This window comes from Melanerpes formicivorus, unplaced genomic scaffold (genome assembly GCF_026170545.1).
Source record: "Melanerpes formicivorus ecotype bairdi unplaced genomic scaffold, bMelFor1.0.p_v2 SCAF_252, whole genome shotgun sequence".
NCBI classification, from domain to species: Eukaryota; Metazoa; Chordata; class Aves; order Piciformes; family Picidae; genus Melanerpes; species Melanerpes formicivorus.
In genome coordinates this window covers 138,598-156,792 of record NW_027142604.1, presented here as the reverse complement: position 1 = coordinate 156,792, position 18,195 = coordinate 138,598, and the positions used below count along the sequence as shown (strand labels likewise).

The 18,195-nt window shown below is 65.0% G+C and overlaps 1 protein-coding gene and 1 long non-coding RNA gene across 2 annotated transcripts; both read right to left on the bottom strand.

The window, feature by feature from the left end:
* Positions 1 to 335: 335 nt before the first annotated feature.
* LOC137458489 (uncharacterized) lies at positions 336 to 1,125 on the bottom strand. Its single transcript, XR_010991771.1, has 3 exons — positions 1,060 to 1,125; positions 857 to 931; positions 336 to 614 (listed from the first exon to the last, which is right to left on the bottom strand). It is a non-coding gene; the product is annotated as an uncharacterized lncRNA (long non-coding RNA).
* A 691-nt stretch (positions 1,126 to 1,816) lies between these two features.
* LOC137458488 (kinesin-like protein KIF18B) lies at positions 1,817 to 10,130 on the bottom strand. Its single transcript, XM_068169970.1, has 16 exons — positions 9,818 to 10,130; positions 9,126 to 9,283; positions 8,602 to 8,706; positions 8,213 to 8,323; positions 7,854 to 8,051; positions 7,556 to 7,732; positions 7,223 to 7,297; positions 6,992 to 7,104; positions 6,574 to 6,688; positions 6,239 to 6,345; positions 5,368 to 5,588; positions 4,358 to 4,883; positions 3,797 to 3,946; positions 3,117 to 3,212; positions 2,901 to 2,988; positions 1,817 to 2,342 (listed from the first exon to the last, which is right to left on the bottom strand). The coding sequence occupies exons 1-16, from the start codon at positions 10,128 to 10,130 to the stop codon at positions 2,316 to 2,318; spliced, it is 2,580 nt and encodes an 859-aa protein (XP_068026071.1). The 3' UTR covers positions 1,817 to 2,315.
* Positions 10,131 to 18,195: the final 8,065 nt, after the last annotated feature.

The window sequence follows — 18,195 nt, the reverse complement described above, 5'->3', positions numbered from 1 at the left end:
GACCGGGGCAGGGACACGGCGGACGCGACGGGACCAGGGACCGGGGCAGGGACACGGCGGACGCGACGGGACCAGGGACCGGGGCAGGGACACGGCGGACGCGACGGGACCAGGGACCGGGGCAGGGACACGGCGGACGCGACGGGACCAGGGACCGGGGCAGGGACACGGCGGACGCGACGGGACCAGGGACCGGGGCAGGGACACGGCGGACGCGACGGGACCAGGGACCGGGGCAGGGACACGGCGGACGCGACGGGACCAGGGACCGGGGCAGGGACACGGCGGACGCGACGGGACCAGGGACCGGGGCAGGGACACGGCGGACGCGACGGGACCAGGGACCGGGGCAGGGACACGGCGGACGCGACGGGACCAGGGACCGGGGCAGGGACACGGCGGACGCGACGGGACCAGGGACCGGGACGGGATGGGGACCGGGACCGGGGGCAGGGACGCCGCCGACGGGACCTCCAGCTTGGGCTGGGGTCCTGGCTGCTGAAGTTTTCACTGGATGGGGGCTGGAAGGAGAGAGGTTGCTGCCGAAGCCTGGGAGCACTCTGGGGCTCCTCTTGCTGCACTGCCGTTCACAGGGCCTGAAGGATGCTCCGGGGCTGCAGAGAGAGGAGAGAAGGGCATCAGGCAGCTCTGGGGCACAAGCAGCAAACGCAGCTCCCCTCCTGAGGCACACCCAGGCACTGGCACCTCCCTGCTCTCCCGCCCTCCCCCCCAGCACCAACCATGCCCCTGCCAGGGCTTTGCCTCGCAGCTGGCACAGGGCTGGCACAGCAGCAGGCTGCAGGCTGCCGCGGGGCAGGGCTCATTCCTGGCTGAGTGGTTCCCAGGGCAGCCTCACCTGGGCTGCAGAGGACAGGGCAGCTCTGTTCCTGCTCTGGAGTTCCACTGCCCACTCTCCGGGGGGCAAAGGGCTCTGGGAAAGGCAAAGAGGCCATTGGCACCCAGGCAGGCTCAGGGCAGAGGCCACAGGCAAGGTGCAGCTGCAGCCATGGGGCAGGGCCCACACTGGGGAGCACAGGCAGCTGCTGGCAGCTCTCTCACCTCTCAGCTGCCTCCTGCTTCAGGGCAGAGGCTCTGCAGTCCACAGGGAGCCTGGGCACAGAGGGTGCCCGTGGGTCACAGGCCAGCTTGCAGGGCCTGCAGGCAGGGCAGAGATGGTTAGTGCCAGGGGGGATCCTGACTGCCCCTGGCACGGGGCTGGGAGGCACCTGGGTGCTGCGTGGCTCCCTCCCTGGGGGCCAGGGGTCGCACTCGCACCGTGACGGCCACAGCGCCCTCCTGGGGGGAGGGACCAGCACCATGGCGGCGACGACGACGCAGGGCTGAGGGCACTGCCCCTGGGGTCCGCACAGCACCGCTCCAAGGACAGCACTGGCTGAAGAACACAGCTCCGGGCTCCAACGTCCTGAGGGCACACTCTCGGGAGAAAAAAAGGTCAGGCAGGGAGGGGAAGCGGCGGAGGGGGAGCCGCAGGCTGGAGAAAGCCTGGACACCCCCAGCCCCCCACCCGGGACCCTGCTCCCACACCCCCCCTGTGGTAACTCCCACCGGTACCCCCGAGAGCTGCCCTTCCAATACCCTCCAGCCCTACAGGTTCCCAGCATCTGCAAGGATCCTACATCACCCTGGGGTCCCCACAGCCACCCTAACGCTCCTACAACCGCCCCGGGACGCCCCCACATCCAGAGCCCTGATCCCTGATCCGCAACCCCCTCCCCACGCCCACATCCCCGGCCTCTAGCCCTCCCCGGCGCCCTCCCCAGCTTCCCCCCAGCGCTGCCACCGCCGCCTCCAGCACTCCCTGCCTCCCCCAGCCCCCGCTCCCCGCAGCCGTCCCCATCCCTCTGCCTCGCCGCTCCCGGGGCCCCAGCGCTACTCACCGCCGCCTGCGCCGCAGGGCTTCAAACGCTGCCGCCGGACACGCCCCCTGCGCTCACTGGCCGGTGCCCGAACGCAGCCCCCCATTGGCTCTCGAACGCCGACAGCCCCGCCCCCTCCCGCCCGCGCAGAGCACCATGGGAGCCGTAGGCCGCCGGGGCCCGGCCGCCATCTTTGCCCTCAGCCCCAGCCCTGCCCTGGCAGCTTCTCCTCCCAGCTCCCTGCCGGCAGCTCCGGCCCCGACCAGCCCCCGCGGCCAGCCCAGCGCCGCCTGCCCCTCAGCAGCGCTGAGAAGCCAGCACCGGGCACCCACCAGGGCCCGCACGGGGCACGCCCAGGGCTGTCCACACCTCCCCAGGGGCTCTGCTCTCTCACCCGGGGCTGGAGGCACTCTGGGGCTGCTCCTGCTGCGCTGCTGCTCAGAGGGCCTGAAGGATGCTCTGGGGCTGCAGAGAGAGGAGAGAAGGGCAGCAGGCAGCGCCGGGCACACCCAGGCCCTGGCAGATACCTGCTCTATTGCCCTCCCCCAGCACCAACCATCCCCATGGCAGGGCTGTGCCTCCAGCTGGCACGGGGCTGGCACAGCAGCAGGCTGCAGCCACCCCCAGCACCAACCATCCCCATGGCAGGGCTCTGCTCCAGCTGGCACGGGGCTGGCACAGCAGCAGGCTGCAGCCAACCCCCAGCACCAACCATCCCCATGGCAGGGCTGTGCCTCCAGCTGGCACGGGGCTGGCACAGCAGCAGGCTGCAGCCACCCCCCAGCACCAACCATCCCCATGGCAGGGCTCTGCTCCAGCTGGCACGGGGCTGGCACAGCAGCAGGCTGCAGCCACCCCCCAGCACCAACCATCCCCATGGCAGGGCTCTGCTCCAGCTGGCACGGGGCTGGCACAGCAGCAGGCTGCAGCCACCCCCAGCACCAACCATCCCCATGGCAGGGCTCTGCTCCAGCTGGCACGGGGCTGGCACAGCAGCAGGGCTCACTCCCAGGGCAGCCTCACCTGGGCTGCAGAGGCCTTGGCAGCTCGCTGCCTGCTGCGCAGCTGGGGGATGCGGCTCCGCTGTCCACCCCCGGGGGGGCAAAGGGCTCTGAGGGAGGCAAAGAGGCCATTGGCACCCAGGCAGGCTCGGGGCAGAGGGCACTGGCAAGGTGCAGCTGCAGCCATGGGGCAGGGCCCACACTGGGGAGCACAGGCAGCTGCTGGCAGCTCTCTCACCTCTCAGCTGCCTCCTGCTTCAGGGCAGAGGCTCTGCAGCCCACAGGCAGCCTGGGCACAGAGGGTGTCCGTGGGGCACAGGCCAGCTTGCAGGGCCTGCAGGCAGGGCAGAGATGGTTAGTGCCAGGGGGGATCCTGACTGCCCCTGGCACGGGGCTGGGCCCTGCCCTGTCCCCATTTCCAGCTCTCCTCACTCTGAGCTATTTGCAGAGCCCCAGAAGCAAGGAGGTCTCCCTGGGGGTGTCCTGCACCACCAGGGCCAGGTGGGGCTCAGCCTCTGCACAGCCACAGGGCTCCAGAAGAGCCAGAGCCTCTTTGCTGCACCAGCCAAAAGCCACCCCAAAGATGCCCAGGCCCCCAAGGGCACAGCCCTGACCCCCAGTGCCAGCAGAGCAGATGCCCAACCTGCTCCCAGCCAGCACTCCTGAAGCAATCTGGAGGATGCTCCAGGGCCAAAGGGAGGAGCAGGAGCAGGAAAAGCTTCCCTTGGAATGCTCTCTGCCCTGTGCAGCCGTGCCCAGGTGAGCTCAGCCTGTGCCTGCTGGCCAAGTGCCTCCTGGCCAAGTGCCTCCTGCCCACCCTCTGCCCTCCACAGAGCTGCAGCCATCCCCACAGGAGGCACCCAGCCATGGAGGGCAGGATCCCCAAAGCCACAGGGAAGGCCCCAGGGCAGCACTCACTTGGGCACCGAGAGGGCATCCTGCTTGTGCTGCCAGCCTGGGGGCTCCAGGCCCCTGCAGCCCAAGGGCTCAGGGCTGCTGCCTGAGGCTGGCAGCCTGCAGACCTGGTAGGTGACATTGAGGTCATGGCTCCTGGCAGCAGCTGCAGCCCTGGGGCAGAGAGAGACAGAGCCAAGGAGCAGTCAGGGGCTGAACCTCAGCCCCTGGCACCCAAGACAGGCTCAGCACCACCAGCAGCACCTCTGAGCCCCCTCCTCAGCTGGGGCACAGCCTGGGGGGAGCTCTGGGCCAGGCAAGCTTTGAGGCAGAGCTCATCCCTGGGGCAGCTACGTGCAGGAGGAGGGGGCACACACTGTGCCAGGGCAAGTGGCACACAGGGGGGCCTTCTGCTTGGCTTTTTCTCTTCAGCAACCCCTGCCCAGGTGAGCTCAGCCCACTGCTGCCCACCCCCCAGCCCTGTGCCCCCTGCCCACCCTCCCTCCCCACAGAGCCGCAGCCACCCCCCAGGAGGCACCCAGGGGGTCCCCAACCCCGCAGGGAGGGCCCCAGGGCGGCACTCACTTGGGCACCGAGAGGGCATCCTGCTGCCGGAGGAGGTCCTGGCTGGGGGGCTCCAGGCCCCTGCAGCCCGGGGGCCCAGGGCTGGCTGAGGCTGGCAGCCTGCACACCTGGTAGGTGCCATCCAGGTCAGGGCCTGGGGGCAGGGCACAGCCCTGGGGAGCTGCCAGCGGCGCCAGGGGCAGGCGGCTCCGGGAGAGCCTCTCCGGGCACAGGCTGGAGCCGCAGGGCCAGGCTGGCAGCGCCACAGGGGCTGGGGGGGCTGCAGCCGGGGGGCAGGGGCTGGGGGGGCTCTGTGCCGCCCTGGCAGCCTCTGCCGGCTGCCCACTCGGCCGCCGGCGTTTGGGCCGCGGGGAGAGGCTGCAGGCAGAGGCCGGCTGGGCAGGAGTTGGCATCTCAGGGGACCTCCTCCTCTTCCCGATGGGGCTGAGGGCCAGCAGCCTGGCACTGCTGAGCGCAGCCAGGTGCTGCCAGCCTGGCAGGGGAGAGCTGGTCACGGGGGCGCCAGGCACAGCCACGCAGCTCTCGGCTGGAGGAGCAGAGCAGAGACCGAGTCAGCTCCCTGGCTGCAGCTCCCAGGCCCTCCCCCCCTGCCCCCCACCCCCCTCAGCTCTTTGCTGGGACTGCCCCAAACCACACCAAGCCCAAGAGCCAGCACCAACCATCCTGGGCCCAGAGCAAGTGCCCCGTGGCAGGGCCTGGCCTGTGCCCAGCAGCAGCCTCTGCAGAGCCAGGCTCTGCTGCTGGCCTCATGCATGGGCACCGAGGATGAGGAGGAAGAGGTCAGCCCCGCCCAGACACAGGCTGCCAGCAGCCAGGCCACAGCTGGGCTGAGCGGGGCAGATGCAGCCCAGAGCGGTCACCCACAGGAGATAAAGGCAGGCTCAGCCCCCACTGGGTGCCAGGGCAGGAGAAACTTCTGCCCCTGCCCTGTGCCCACAGCTGGCAGCTGCCTCCCACCACCCCCCAGCCCTGCAGCAGAGCCTGGGACAGAGGAGAGAGAGGGCACCAACCTGGATCCTCAGCAGCACTGCCCTGCTGGCTCTTCTGGGCTGGGCTGGCCCTGCTGGCCTCTGCAGCCCTCCCTGGGGAGGAGGCCTGCTCCTGGCTGGCAGCAGCCTCCTGAGGGGCCAGGGGCTGCAGTGCCTCAGAGGCCACAGCAGCAGCAAGGAAGCTGCCAGCCTGGGGCAGGGACTGCTGCTCTGGGGAGGAGCTCCTGGCAGCAGCTGCAGCCCTGGGGCAGAGAGAGACAGAGCCAAGGAGCAGTCAGGGGCTGAACCTCAGCCCCTGGCACCCAAGACAGGCTCAGCACCACCAGCAGCACCTCTGAGCCCCCTCCTCAGCTGGGGCACAGCCTGGGGGGAGCTCTGGGCCAGGCAAGCTTTGAGACTGAGGGGTGCCCAGGCTGGCACTGCAGGACCTGAGCTGGGAGATCACCTGTGGGCTGCAGGGCACCCAACAGCAGCCCCAGAGCTGTGCTGGGCCTCAGGCACACAGCACAGGCAGCCTCCCTCGGGAGACCTTCCCCCTGCCAGGACATTGGGGCACAGACAGCAGCAGGTGGTGCCAGGGCAGCACCTCGGGGAGCAGAGGCAGCAGCAGAGCCCTGGGGGAGGCAGCTCCAGGCCTGGCAAGAGGCACTGAAGGCTCTCAGCTGCTGTGCCTGGAAACCTTCCCTGCTGACCCTTCCAGGGGAGCTTCTCCCCTGGGACTGGCTCTCTAGGAGCCAAATCCCACCTCAGAGGGCAGGCACTGCTCTGTAAGCCAAGGCCTGGGCCCTCCCCCACCTCCAGCACCCTCAGGGGGCTGCACACCACAGGAAGGTTGAAACTCTCTGAGCAGCCAGGAGCAAGTGGCACAGGGAGGGGGCACAAGGACACTCACCCCTCTGGCTGGCTGGCAGTCAAGCCCTGCAGGAGGGGGGCTGCTTCCTTTGCTTCCTGCTGCACATCTGCCTGCTGGATGGCTGGGGCAGACCTTTCCTCTGCAGCCTGCAGCAAGCCCCCAGAGCAGCATCAGGCCAGAGCTGAGCTGAGCCTGGGCCCCCAGCTGCCCCTTCCCTGCCAGGCTCAGAGCTTTCTCCAGCACTCCACAGCCCAGCACCTGCTGAGCCCAGACCTCCCAGAGCAGCTCAGCTCCTGCCCTCTCCCAGCCTTCCCAGTGCAGCCCAGCAAGGTACCTGAGCTGGGTCCCATCACCAGGCCAAGCCCTCCTCTCACCTCCTCCAAGGCCAGCTGCAAGGCAGCAGGACACCCAGCTGCCAGCTCCTGCTGCTCTCCAGCACTCTCCCCACCAGGGAGCTCCAGGCACGCCTCGGGCACAGCCTCCTCCACCCTACACAAGTCACAGCAGCAGCCCCTGAGCCAGGGAAGAGCCTCTGGGGAAGCCATCCCTTGGCCTACCAAGGTTTGGGATGGAGCCAAGGGCAGCTTTGGCCTTTGTCCCCCAGCTCTGGGGGCTGCCAGGCTCCTCACTCCAGCTGGGCAGCGGAGAGGCTGTGGCACAGCAGCAGAGCAGCTCAGCTGCATCCTGGCAGCCACTTGGGCTGCAGCCAGCAGCCAAACTCTGCAAGCTCCTGGCCCTGGGGGACCCCAAGGTGCCAGCCCAGGCTCCCTCCCTCCTGCCCAGCAGCCTCACCTGGGCAGCTCCAAGGGGCTGGAGCCGAGGGCAGGCAGCGGCTCTGGCGCCTGGCTCTGTGCCCCGCGGGCAGCATCCTCATAGGCACGGAGCTTGGCCTGCAGCTCTGCCACCTGTGAGCAAGGGGCAGCCCTGGCTCAGAGCATGCCCTGAGCCCCAGCAGCTCAGCAGGCTGGGTGCCAGGCAAAGCAGAGCCGCAGACAGAGCCCAGCCCTGCCCCCGGCAGCTCACCTCCGCTCTCAGCTGCGCACACAGCACAACGTACGGACAGACGTGGGAGTCCGGGCTCGGCAGGTTGCTCTTGAGCTGCGGGGAGAGGGAGGAGCGGAGCTGAGAGCAGCACCGGGACAGCTCCTTCCCCTCCGCTGAGGCGGCAGCGGGGCAGCTCCTCAGCCTGCCCTGGGCTGGTGGGGCCCGAGGGGCTGCAGCTGACTCTGAGAGGGGCTCCAGAGGCAGCCCGGCTGCAGCAGGGAGGCGGCAGGGAGGCAGCAGCCCGCAGCAGCCTGCCCCAGGCTCCTTCCCAGCCAGCCCCAGCAGCTGCCGGCCGCGGGGCGAGGTGCTCACCGAGACCTGGATCTCCTTGGCCCTGCTGGCATACTTGAGGGTGTTGAGGGTGTCCTGGCAGCAGAGCGGCGAGGGGCTGAGGGCAGCCAGCATCAGGGTGCGGCAGTTGCCGCCGATGGAGTCCTTCAGCAGCCGCGTCAGCTTGCTGTCCCGGTACGGGACGTGGCTCTGCTTGCCCTGCCCGGCACAGCGAGGCTCCGCTCAGGGGCTGGCCCTCGGCTCCCAGCCCCGGCCAGGCCCAGCCCACGGCAGCTCTGCCGTGGGGACGGCGCTCAGGGCCCCTCAGCGGCAGCCTCACCTTGGCCCCAGCCAGCGCCTGGATGACGCTGAGCAGGGCCAGCAGCGAGCGGTTGATGCTGGCTCCCTCCCGCAGCCGCTCGCCGCTGGTCTTGGCCACCGCGGCTCGCTCCGAGCCGGCCAGGTCGACCAAGCTCATCTTGGCCACCCGCACGGCCCCAGCGAGGCCCTCGGCGCGGTCCTGCTGCTTCACGTAGACCTGGCAGGGCACACAGAGGGCAGGCTGCAGCTCCGCAGGACGCTCGGGCTCGCCGCTCGCAGCCGCGGCAGCAGCCCTGGCACGCCGGCCCTGGCACAGCATCGCCGCCTGCCCCCTTCCGGGCAGCGGTGCCAAGGGCTGCCCCAAGCACCACCCCTCACCTGCAGCACGGCGTGGGAGCGGGAGGAGGAGGCGTTGGCATCGGTGGGATGCTGCGTGCGGTTCCTGCTGCCCCCGAGCAGCATCTGCAGGAGCTGCTCTGCCGAGCTGGGCTGGCGGGGAGCAGGCAGAGGGCAGGGATCAGCGCAGCCCCGGCACGGGCACCGAGCGCCCACAGGCTGAGGCCTCCTGCGCCCCTGCAGGGCTCCTCTGGCCTCGGGCTCAGCGCTGCTGCCAGCCGGCACCCACCCAGCCGGCACCCCCGGGGCCCCGCAGCCCCTGCCCCGGGGCCCCGCAGCCCTCCCCTCCCCCTCCAGCTCCCCCGGTCCCAGCTGGCACCCCTGGGGCGGGCACAGCGCTGCCCACACCTTGTGCCTGCTTCCACCCCCACCTGCTGGATGGAGAGGCCCTGAACCACAGCTCCTCTCTCAGGATCCTCCCGGATGGGCAGAGGGCCCTTGGGCTCCAGCAGGTCACGGATCTGCTCGTTGTAGACCTGCAGCAGGCAGCTCCAGCTCAGGATGAGGCTTGGGGCCCCAGAGGGCAGCAGGCAGAGGAGCTTGGGACCCCAGGGCCTGCTGCCCACCCAACAGCACCTCTGGCACCTGCCGCCAGCAGGAGCAGCTGAAGGTGCCCTAAGGCAGGGGACAGCTCAGGAGGCTTCAGCAGCCAGGCACTGAGCCACTGCTCCTCCAAAGGCCTTGCAGCCAGGAAGCCCTCATTGCCCTGTGGCCCCCAGCTCCAGAGGGGGCAGGCCAGCAGCACCAGCCCAGCAGCCTGGCCAGGGGCAGCCTGCTTCCAGTCTGGGGCTGCCCTGGGCACAGCTGGCAGCACAGGGGTAGCCCTGGCACTACAAGCCCAGACCTTGGAGGTGGTGGCCTGGCAGCAGGAGGGGCACAGCTGGGCACAGCCTACCTCCAGGTAGGAGACCAGGACCTCGCAGCTCTTCTGCTCCTGCCTGGCCTCCAGCCTCCTGAACAGCTCCTCCATGGTGAGGTAGATGATGCCAGGGCTGTTCTCCGAGCCCAGCATGGTGTAGGTTTTCCCTGCTCCGGTTGCTCCGTAGGCAAACACTGGGAGGAGAAAGGGAGGAGCCCTGAGAGTAGCCTCCATCGACAGCAGCACTGGGGGGATGCTGCCAGCTCTGCCTCAGCTGGGGACACAGCCCCAAACCCAGCTCCTGCTGTGGGGCACTGCTGCCTCCCACTCACATCCTGTCCAGCAGGGCCCCCGGGGCCCTCTGCACCAGCCTGCTGCCCAGCCTGCACAGGGCTCCCAGCTGATGCCACCCCACAGGCAGGACTCCACACTCATCTGGGCTTGTCTCTGCTCTCCTCTTGCTGGCCTGGGCCCTGCCTGCCCCCAGAGCCCTCGGATGACATCTCCAGGCCAGCACTGGCCCTGTCCCGGCCACACTTGTCACGGCCCCAGCTTGGTGCCAACAACAAGGTCAAGGCTTTCTCTTTCTGCAGAGCCTCTGCGTCCCCACTGCTGCCACAGCCGCTCAGGGCTTCTGGAACCAACCCCCAGCTCTGCTGAGCCCACCCAGAGCAGGGGCAGATGGGCAGGAGCTCCTGCAAGGGCCAGAGCAGGCTGCTAGGGCTCACCAGAGCAGTTGTAGCCGTCGAGGAGAGTATCGACCATCTGGCGGGTGGTGTGCTGGAACACCTCCTCCTGGGTGGCCTGCTCAGCAAAAACCCGGTCGAAGAGGAACTTCTGATGTTTGCCTGGGTTCTTGCCGCGGCCAGCAGGCAGCACACCGCCGGAGGCACCAGCAGTCCCCTCAGGGTCGAACAGGAGGGTGTGATGGTCGACCACCCTCAGCAGCGGGTGCTGCGCAGCTCCCTCGCCGGGGGCCGGGGGTCGCACTCGCACCATGACGGTCACGGTGCCCTCCTGGGGGGCAGGGGCCGCCGCCATGGCGGCGACGAAGGTGACACAAGGCTCAGGGCACTCCCCTTAGGGTTCGCACAGCACCGCCACAAGAAAAGCAAAGCACCGCTCGAAGGAAAGCGCCGGCTGAAGAACACCGAAGAACACAGCTCTGGGCTCGAAAGTCCTGAGAGTGCACTCTGAGAAGACACAACAAGGGTCAGGCGGGGAGGGGAAGCGGCGGAGGGGGAGCCTGAGGCTGGAGAAAGCCTTTACCTCTCGAGCCCGGAGCCTGCTCCCGAGCCCTGCCTGCCCTAACCGCCGCCGCTGCCGCCGGGGCTGCCGTTACACCCCCCCAGCCCTGCGCCTTCTCCCGGTCCGGAAGGAGCCTGCATCCCCTGCGGGTCCTCACAACCGCCCCAACGCTCCGACCCCACCGCGGGTCCCCAGAGCCCCTCCACAGCCTCGGCCGTGATCCCCCGGCCCCGGCCCCGCCACGCACCCCCGGCCCCGCCACGCTCCCCCGGGCCCCGGCCCCGCCATGCTCCCCCGGGCCCCGGCCCCGCAACGCAGCCTCGGTCCCGCAACGCTCCCCTGGCCCCGGCCCCGCAACGCACCCCCGGGCCCCGCAACGCTCCACAGCCTCGGTCCCGCAACGCTCCCCCGGCCCCGCAACGCACCCCCGGCCCCGCAACGCTCCACAGCCTCGGTCCCGCAACGCACCCCCGGCCCCGCCACGCTCCCTCGGCCCCGGCCCCGCCACGCTCCACAGCCTCGGTCCCGCAACGCACCCCCGGCCCCGGCCCCGCAACGCTCCACAGCCTCGGTCCCGCAACGCACCCCCGGCCCCGCCACGCTCCCCCGGCCCCGGCCCCGCCACGCAACGCTCCCCCGGCCCCGGCCCCGCCACGCAACGCTCCCCCGGCTCCGGCTCCGCAACGCTCCACAGCCCCGGCCCCGCAACGCTCCCCCGGCCCCGCACCCAGCACTGCCCAGGGCGCTTCCACCGCCGCCTCCCGCAGCCCGCCGCAGCCCCGCAGCCCCCACAGGCTGCCCCTGACCTTGCAGGCTGTCCCGGATCCCGCAATCCTGCCTCAGCCCCGCAGTCCTCCCCTGCCTTTCCAGGCTGCCCCCGGGCCCCGCAGCCGTCCCCATCCCTCTCCCATAGCCCTTTGGGCGCCGGAGCTCCTCTTACCGCTGCTTCCACCGATGAGGGCTCAAACAGTCCCGCCGACCACGCCCCCTGCGCTCATTGGTCAATCGTCGAGCAGAGCCTCCCATTGGCTCTTCAGCAACGCGAGCCCCGCCCGCTCCCGCCCACGAGCCCCGCCTGCTGCCGGCCGCTCCGCCCGCGAGCCGCGGCCGCTCCGCGCAGTGCACCATGGGAGCTGTAGGCCGCCGGGGCCTGGCCGCCATCTTTGCCCTGAGGAGCCAGCCCCGGGCACCCCTCAGGGCCTGCAAGGGGTCCCCCACCCCGGCCCCGGCCCCAGCCCCAGCGCTGCCCACACATCGCCAAGGGCTCTGCTCTCCGAGCCGGGGCACGGAGCACTCTGGGGCTCCTCTCGCTGCGCTGCCACTCAGAGGGCCTGAAGGATGCTGCGGGGCTGCCGAGAGAGCAGAGAAGGGCAGGAGGCAGCGCTGGGCACAAGCAGCAAACGCAGCTCCGCTCCTGCCGGCTGCCGCAGTCCCTGTCCCGAGCAGAGGCTTTGCTTCAGAGGGCAGCTGGCAATCAGCTGCTTAACCCAGCCCCACGCTGGCACCGAGCTCCTTGCCCAGCTGCTGCTCGTGGGGCAGGAGTTGCAGTAGGGAACCAGAGAGCTGCAGGGCAGTGCTGAGAGGTTCTGCTCTTGAATCCTGCCCTGCAGGTACTGACCTGCTGCCCTGGCTCTGCTGCAGGCACCTGGTCCCCATCCTCACTCCCAGCCTGAGGCATAGATTGCTCTGCCTGCCCTGCTGCCTGCATCAGCTCTGTGCCTGCTGCCCGCCCCCGGGGGGCAAAGGGCTCTGAGGAAGGCAAAGAGGCCATTGGCACCCAGCCAGGCCCGGGGCAGAGGCCTCCCTGCAGCCCCATGGCCCCTGGGTGCCAGCTCTGGGGACCCAGAGGCTCTGGGGAGCAGAGGGCTGGTGGCACTGAGGCTGCTGGATTGCCTTTCGTGCCCAGCCAGCTCTGTGCCCTTGGGGCTGTCCTGGGCCGCTGGCAGCAGTGCCAGGCAGGGCTTCTGCCCACACAGACACCTGCTCTGGGGCACCGAGGTACCCCACAAGTGGCACTTGGCATCCCCACCCTGCCCCCCAGGGACAGCCCCAGGGACAGTGGCTGTGCCAGCCCCTGGGGTCAGGGCACCTCCAGCCCCACAGACTCCCTGAAGGCCCCCAGGGGGCACAGCCCTCGCAGGGTAGGGGACAGTGTGGGGGCTTCGGGCTGCCCCTGAGCTGCCAAGCAGCTCCCCAGGGATTCCTCTTTGCCCAGCTCCTCCCCAGCCAGGATCCAAGCACAGAAAGTGTGGAGTCTCCTTCTCTGAAGCCTTTCCATCCCTGTCTGGATGTGTTCCTGTGGTTTGGCTGTGGTGCTTGGGGCTATGGTTGAGGGGTGACCCTTGCAGAGCAGGGTTCTGGGTTGGCCTTGGTGACCCTGAGGCTCTTTTGCAACCTGAGTGTTTCTGTGACTCTGTGACTGGCAGTGTGGAACCACAGCATCCCAGGTCTGTTGAGGGTGGAAGCAGCTCTGCTCCTTCTGATGTCATTAGAATACACAAACACAGCTCCTGGCCCACAGCTGCCCAGCTCCAAGGCAGACCATGCCTTGGGCCCACACCCCACCTCAGGCACTCCTCCTTGGGCATGAGTGGAAGCCTTACTCTTGGGGGCAGGAGGGGGAGAAAGAGGAGGAGTTTGGACACAGGCAGGTGTGAAGCTGGTTATAACAGAGGTCTCCTTTTCAATGGGACAGGTTACAAGAAGAAGAAGAAGAAGAAGAGGCTGCCACAAGAAGGCAAAGAATACCTAGGAGGAAAGCTTTCCCCACCAGGATCCAGAGAAGATCAGAAGGAGCAGCAGGACTGCACCAGAGAGACAGCTTTGGACCCTCACAGTGGTGGTAGCCATAAACTTCTTCCTCTCTTCACTTTACCTTTCCACCTTTCTCCTCTCACTTTTCCCTACCTATTGCACACCAGCTTATGGGCAAACAGTGCCAGAGGGCACTGCCAGCAAGTCTGCTGCTGGCACCAAGCTGGGAGGAGTGGCTGACACACCAGAAGGTTGTGCTGCCATGCAGTAAGACCTGGACAGGCTGAGAGCTGGGCAGGGAGAAATTTGATGAAGTTCAACAAGAGCCAGGGGAGAGTCTTGCACCTGGGAAGGAACAACTCCATGCAGCAGTACAGGCTGGGGACTGAGCTGCTGGAGAGCAGGGAAGGGGAAAGGGACCTGGGGGTGCTGCTGGATGGGAGGTTGAGCATCAGCTAGCAATGTGCTCTGGTGGCCAAGAAGGCCAAGGGCATCCTGGGGTGGGTTAGAAGGGCTGTGGTGAGTAGGTCAAGAGAGGTTCTCCTCCCCCTCTGCTCTGCCCTGCTGAGGCCACATCTGGAATCTTGTGTCCAGTTCTGGGCCCCTCAGGTCAAGAGGGACAGGGAGCTGCTTGAGAGAGTCCAGCACAGAGCCACAAAGATGCTGCAGGCAGTGGAAGATCTTCCTTAGGAGGAGAGCCTGAGGCAGCTGAGGGCTCTGGAGCTTGCAGAGGAGGAACCTGAGGGTGAGCTCCTTGCTGTGGCTAAAGCTGTGCAGGGGGAGTGCCCAGAGGCTGGAGCCAGGCTCTGCTGGGGGATGCCCAATGGCAGCACAAGGGGCAGTGGTGGAAGCTGAGGCAGAGGAAGTGCCATGGAAAGAGGAGGAAGAATTTTTCCCCTGTGAGGGTGAGAGAAGCCTGGAGCAGGCTGCCCAGGGGGGTTGTGGAGTCTCCCTCTGTGGAGCTATTCAAGACCTGCCTGGCTGTGTTGCTGTGTGACCTGCTCTGGGTGCTCCTGCTCTGGCAGGGGGGTTGGCCTGGATGAGCTCTGGGGGTCCCTTCCCCCCCTGGCATTCTGTGATGACACAGTGAAGGTTCACTGTTGATGGAAGTGAACCCCTGGTGTAGTCTCCTGAGTTGTTGCATTTGAGATCACTCTCACAAAGCACCACCAGTCCCCTGTCTGGACCATGACTCACATCCACAGCTCTCTGAGATACTTCCAGGGATGTGACTCTACCACCTCCCCAGGCAGCCTTCCCTATGATTCTATGATTCAAGGGCTTGCTGTGCACTCTCTCTGCCAGATTACATCTTAGGAGGACTTTCAGTGACCACAGCCCTGGCATGACACCTGCCCTTGCTCATTGCAGGCTCCACTCCCTCAGTTGTGGCCCATAAGGAGTTGCTTGTGGGTGCTATTTCATTTGGAGGGGAAGCAGACATCTCTAATGAATATTTCCTTTCTTTTGGAGCTCCTGACACAAGGACCTGGTCTGTAATTAGTTACTGGTGGTTTCCAACAATAAGTCTTGCAGCAGCAAGGAGGAGGAAGCTACGTCCTGAAGAATTTAGTAGCTAGAGGATTCCTGCAGGAGATTGACCACATCCAAGTGCCAGGTTCTGCACAGTGGCCACAGCAACCCCAGGCAGTGCTACAGGCTGGGGTCAGAGTGGCTGAGAGCAGCCAGGCAGAGAGGGACCTGGGGGTGCTGGTGCACAGCAGCTGAACATGAGCCTGCAGTGTGCCCACAGGGCCAAGAGGGCCAAGGGCATCCTGGCCTGCATCAGGAGTAGTGTGGCCAGGAGGAGCAGGGAAGTCATTGTGCCCTGTGCTCAGCACTGCTTAGGCCACACCTTGAGTCCTGTGTCCAGTTCTGGGCCCCTCAGTTTCAGAAGGACATTGAGAGACTTGAAGGTGTCCAGAGAAGGGCAATGAAGCCAGGGAGGGGTCTGGAGCACAGCCCTGTGAGGAGAGGCTGAGGGAGCTGGGGTTGCTTAGCCTGGAGAAGAGGAGGCTCAGGGGAGCTGTGCCAGGGGAGATTCAGGCTGGAGCTGAGGAGAAATTGGCCATTGGGATGTGCTGCCCAGGGAGGTGGTGGAGTCACCATCCCTGGAGGTGTTCAACCTTGGCATTTGGAGCCATGGTTTAGTTGTCAGGAGCTGTTGGGTGGCAGGTTGGACTTGATGATCTCTGAGGTCTTTTCCACCCTTAGTGATTCAATGATTCTATACCAAGAGGCCCCAAGGAAGGCCACAAAGCTGAGAGCAGCAGCGTGGAGCATCTCTCCTCTAAAGACAGTCTGGGAGAGTTGAAGGAGTTCAGCTTGGGGAGCAAAGGCTCCAAGGAGACCTTACAGTAGCCTTCCAGTGGCTGAAGGGGGCTGAGGAGGAGCTGTTTCCAAAGGTATGCAGCCAGAGGACCAGGGGCAGTGGCTTGAAACTGGAGCAGGGTAGGTTTGGATTGGATGAGGAAGAAGTTCTTTACTATGAGCACAACAGTGGCTTTCATGAGAGGTTTTGCTGTCTCACAGTCTGGGTGGTCTGCAGCATTTATTCTCTCTGTGTTGCTGACTAACTAGGAACTGATTAATCAAATCATTGATTTGTTGGTGAGGACATTCTGCTTACTGAACTCCCTAAACCACAACAAGTCCTTCCTGCTGTTAACTGAGGAGGCTGTGGGGCAGTGTTTGGCATCACTTGCTTGTGTTCAGCTTGTTCTGGTGCTAAGGAGACAAAAGGCCTGGAATAAAAATGACACTGAAACCAAATGAGAGCAGAGCCTGGGGAAGCACTTCCCAGCATTATCCTGAACTTGTGACCTCTGAGGAGGTAGAAACTGTCACAGGTGGGTTTGGAAGTGATTGGAGTCATAGAATCACAGAATCTCAGAATCAATCAGGTTGGAAAAGACCTCAGAGATCATCAAGTCCAACCTCTCACCCAATACCTAACTCCTCCTGTCCAGTCCTGGGCCCCTCAGGTTAGGAAGGAGGTTGAGATGCTGGAAGGTGTCCAGAGAAGGGCAACAAAGCTGGGGAGGGGTCTGGAGCACAGCCCTGTGAGGAGAGGCTGAGGGAGCTGGGGTTGCTTAGCCTGGAGAAGAGGAGGCTCAGGGGAGACCTCATTGCTCTCTCCAACTCCCTGAAGGGAGGTGGGGGTTGGTCTTTTCTCCCAGGCAGCCAGCACCAGAACAAGAGGACACAGTCTTAAGGTGTGCCAGGGGAAGTTTAGGCTGGAGGTGAGGAGAAAGTTCTTCACTGGTAGAGTAATTTGCCATTGGAATGTGCTGCCCAGGGAGGTGGTGGAGCCACCATCCCTGGAGGTGTTCAAAAGGGGATTGGATGAGGCACTTGGAGCCATGGTTTGGTTGTCTGGGGGTGTTGGGTGCTAGGTTGGACTCGATGATCTCTGAGGTCTTTCCCAACCTTGTTGATTCTATGATTGTGCCCCTGTGCTGGGCACTGGTGAGGCCACACCTTGAGGAATTTTGGGCTCCTCACTACAAGGAGGCCATTGGAGTCCTGCAGCTGGTACAGGGAAGGGCAATACAGCTGAGGAAGGGTCTGGAGGACAGGGCTGCAGGGGAGCAGCTGAGCAAAGTAGGGCTGTTCAGCCTGGAGAAGAGAGACTCATGGGGAAGAGACTCATGGGAGTCTCCATGAAAGGAGATTGGAGTGGAGTGGGGTTGGGCTCTTCTCCCTAGATGCAAGTCACAGGACAAGAGAAAACAACCTCAAGTTGCACCAAGGGAGGTTTAGTCTGGAGATCAGGAAAAGTCTTTCCTGCCAGAGTGGTCAGGGATTGGCACAGGCTGCCCAGGGAGGTGGTGGAGTCCCCATGCCTGTAGGTGTTCCAGGAATGAGTGAATATGGCACTTTGGGATGTGGCTTCCTGGGCAGGGTGCAGTAAGGTTCATGACTGAACTTGATGATCTTAGAGAACTTTTCCAGCTGGAGTGACTCTCTGATTCTATTTTATGTTAAGCCTCAGTCATGGACATGATTCCTAACAAACTGCTTTGAGATAAGAAAAAAGAATTCTTGTTGCTGCCTATACCAAAATTGACTTCCAGTATAAAATTAACTGGGTGATTAATTAGGGGATCTGCTGGAGAGCAGTCCTGGGGAGAAGGAGCTGGGAGTTCTGGTGGGCAGCAAGCTCTGCATGGGACAGCAATGTGCCCTGGGAGCCAAGAAGGCCAAGGGGGTCCTGGGGGGCATTCAGAGGAGGTGTCCAGCAGAGCCAGGGAGGTTCTCCTCCCCCTCTGCTCTGCCCTGCTGAGACCTCACCTGGAATATTGCATCCAGCTCTGGGCTGCCCAGCTCAGGAGAGACAGGGACTGCTAGAGAGAGTCCAAGGGAGGGCTGCAAGGCTGCTGAAGGGACTGCAGCACTGCCTGGGGAGGAGAGGCTGAGAGCCCTGGGGCTGTTGAGTCTGGAGAGGAGAAGGCTGAGAGAGGATTTAATAAATGTTTATCCATATCTGGATATCCATATCCTGGATATCAGTGGATGGAAATTGCAGCACAGGAGGTTCCAGCTCAACATGAGGAGGAACTTCTTGACTGTGAGGGTCCCAGAGCCCTGGAGCAGGCTGCCCAGAGAGGTTGTGGAGTCTCCTTCTGTGGAGCCTTTCCATCCCTGTCTGGATGTGTTCCTGGGTGACCTGTGCTGGGTTCTATGCTCCTGCTCTGGCAGGGGGTTTGGACTGGAAGATGTCCAGTGGTCCCTTCCAACCCCTGACATCCTGTGGGCCTGTGAACTGTCTCAGACAAGAGAAAAAGCTCTTGGAGGAGACAGAAAAGATTCCTGTCAGTTAACTTCTGCATCCAAGCTTTTACCTTTAACACCACCACTCTTAAAACCCAAAGGTTATCATTTTGTTATGTCAGTGTGCAGAGCTCTTAGAGAGTCTGCCTCACCTGGGACACTCCTGCAGGTGAAACCTTCATTTAGGTAGTGAAAGGCTTCAAGCCTCTCAAGTTGCTGTGCATTCCTGATTGCACTCACACCTCCTCACTCAGCCAGAGCCTGGGGGCTTTGTTGTTTTGTTGGTTTTCTTTACCTCATCCACTCACCACCTGTGAGATTCAATGCCACC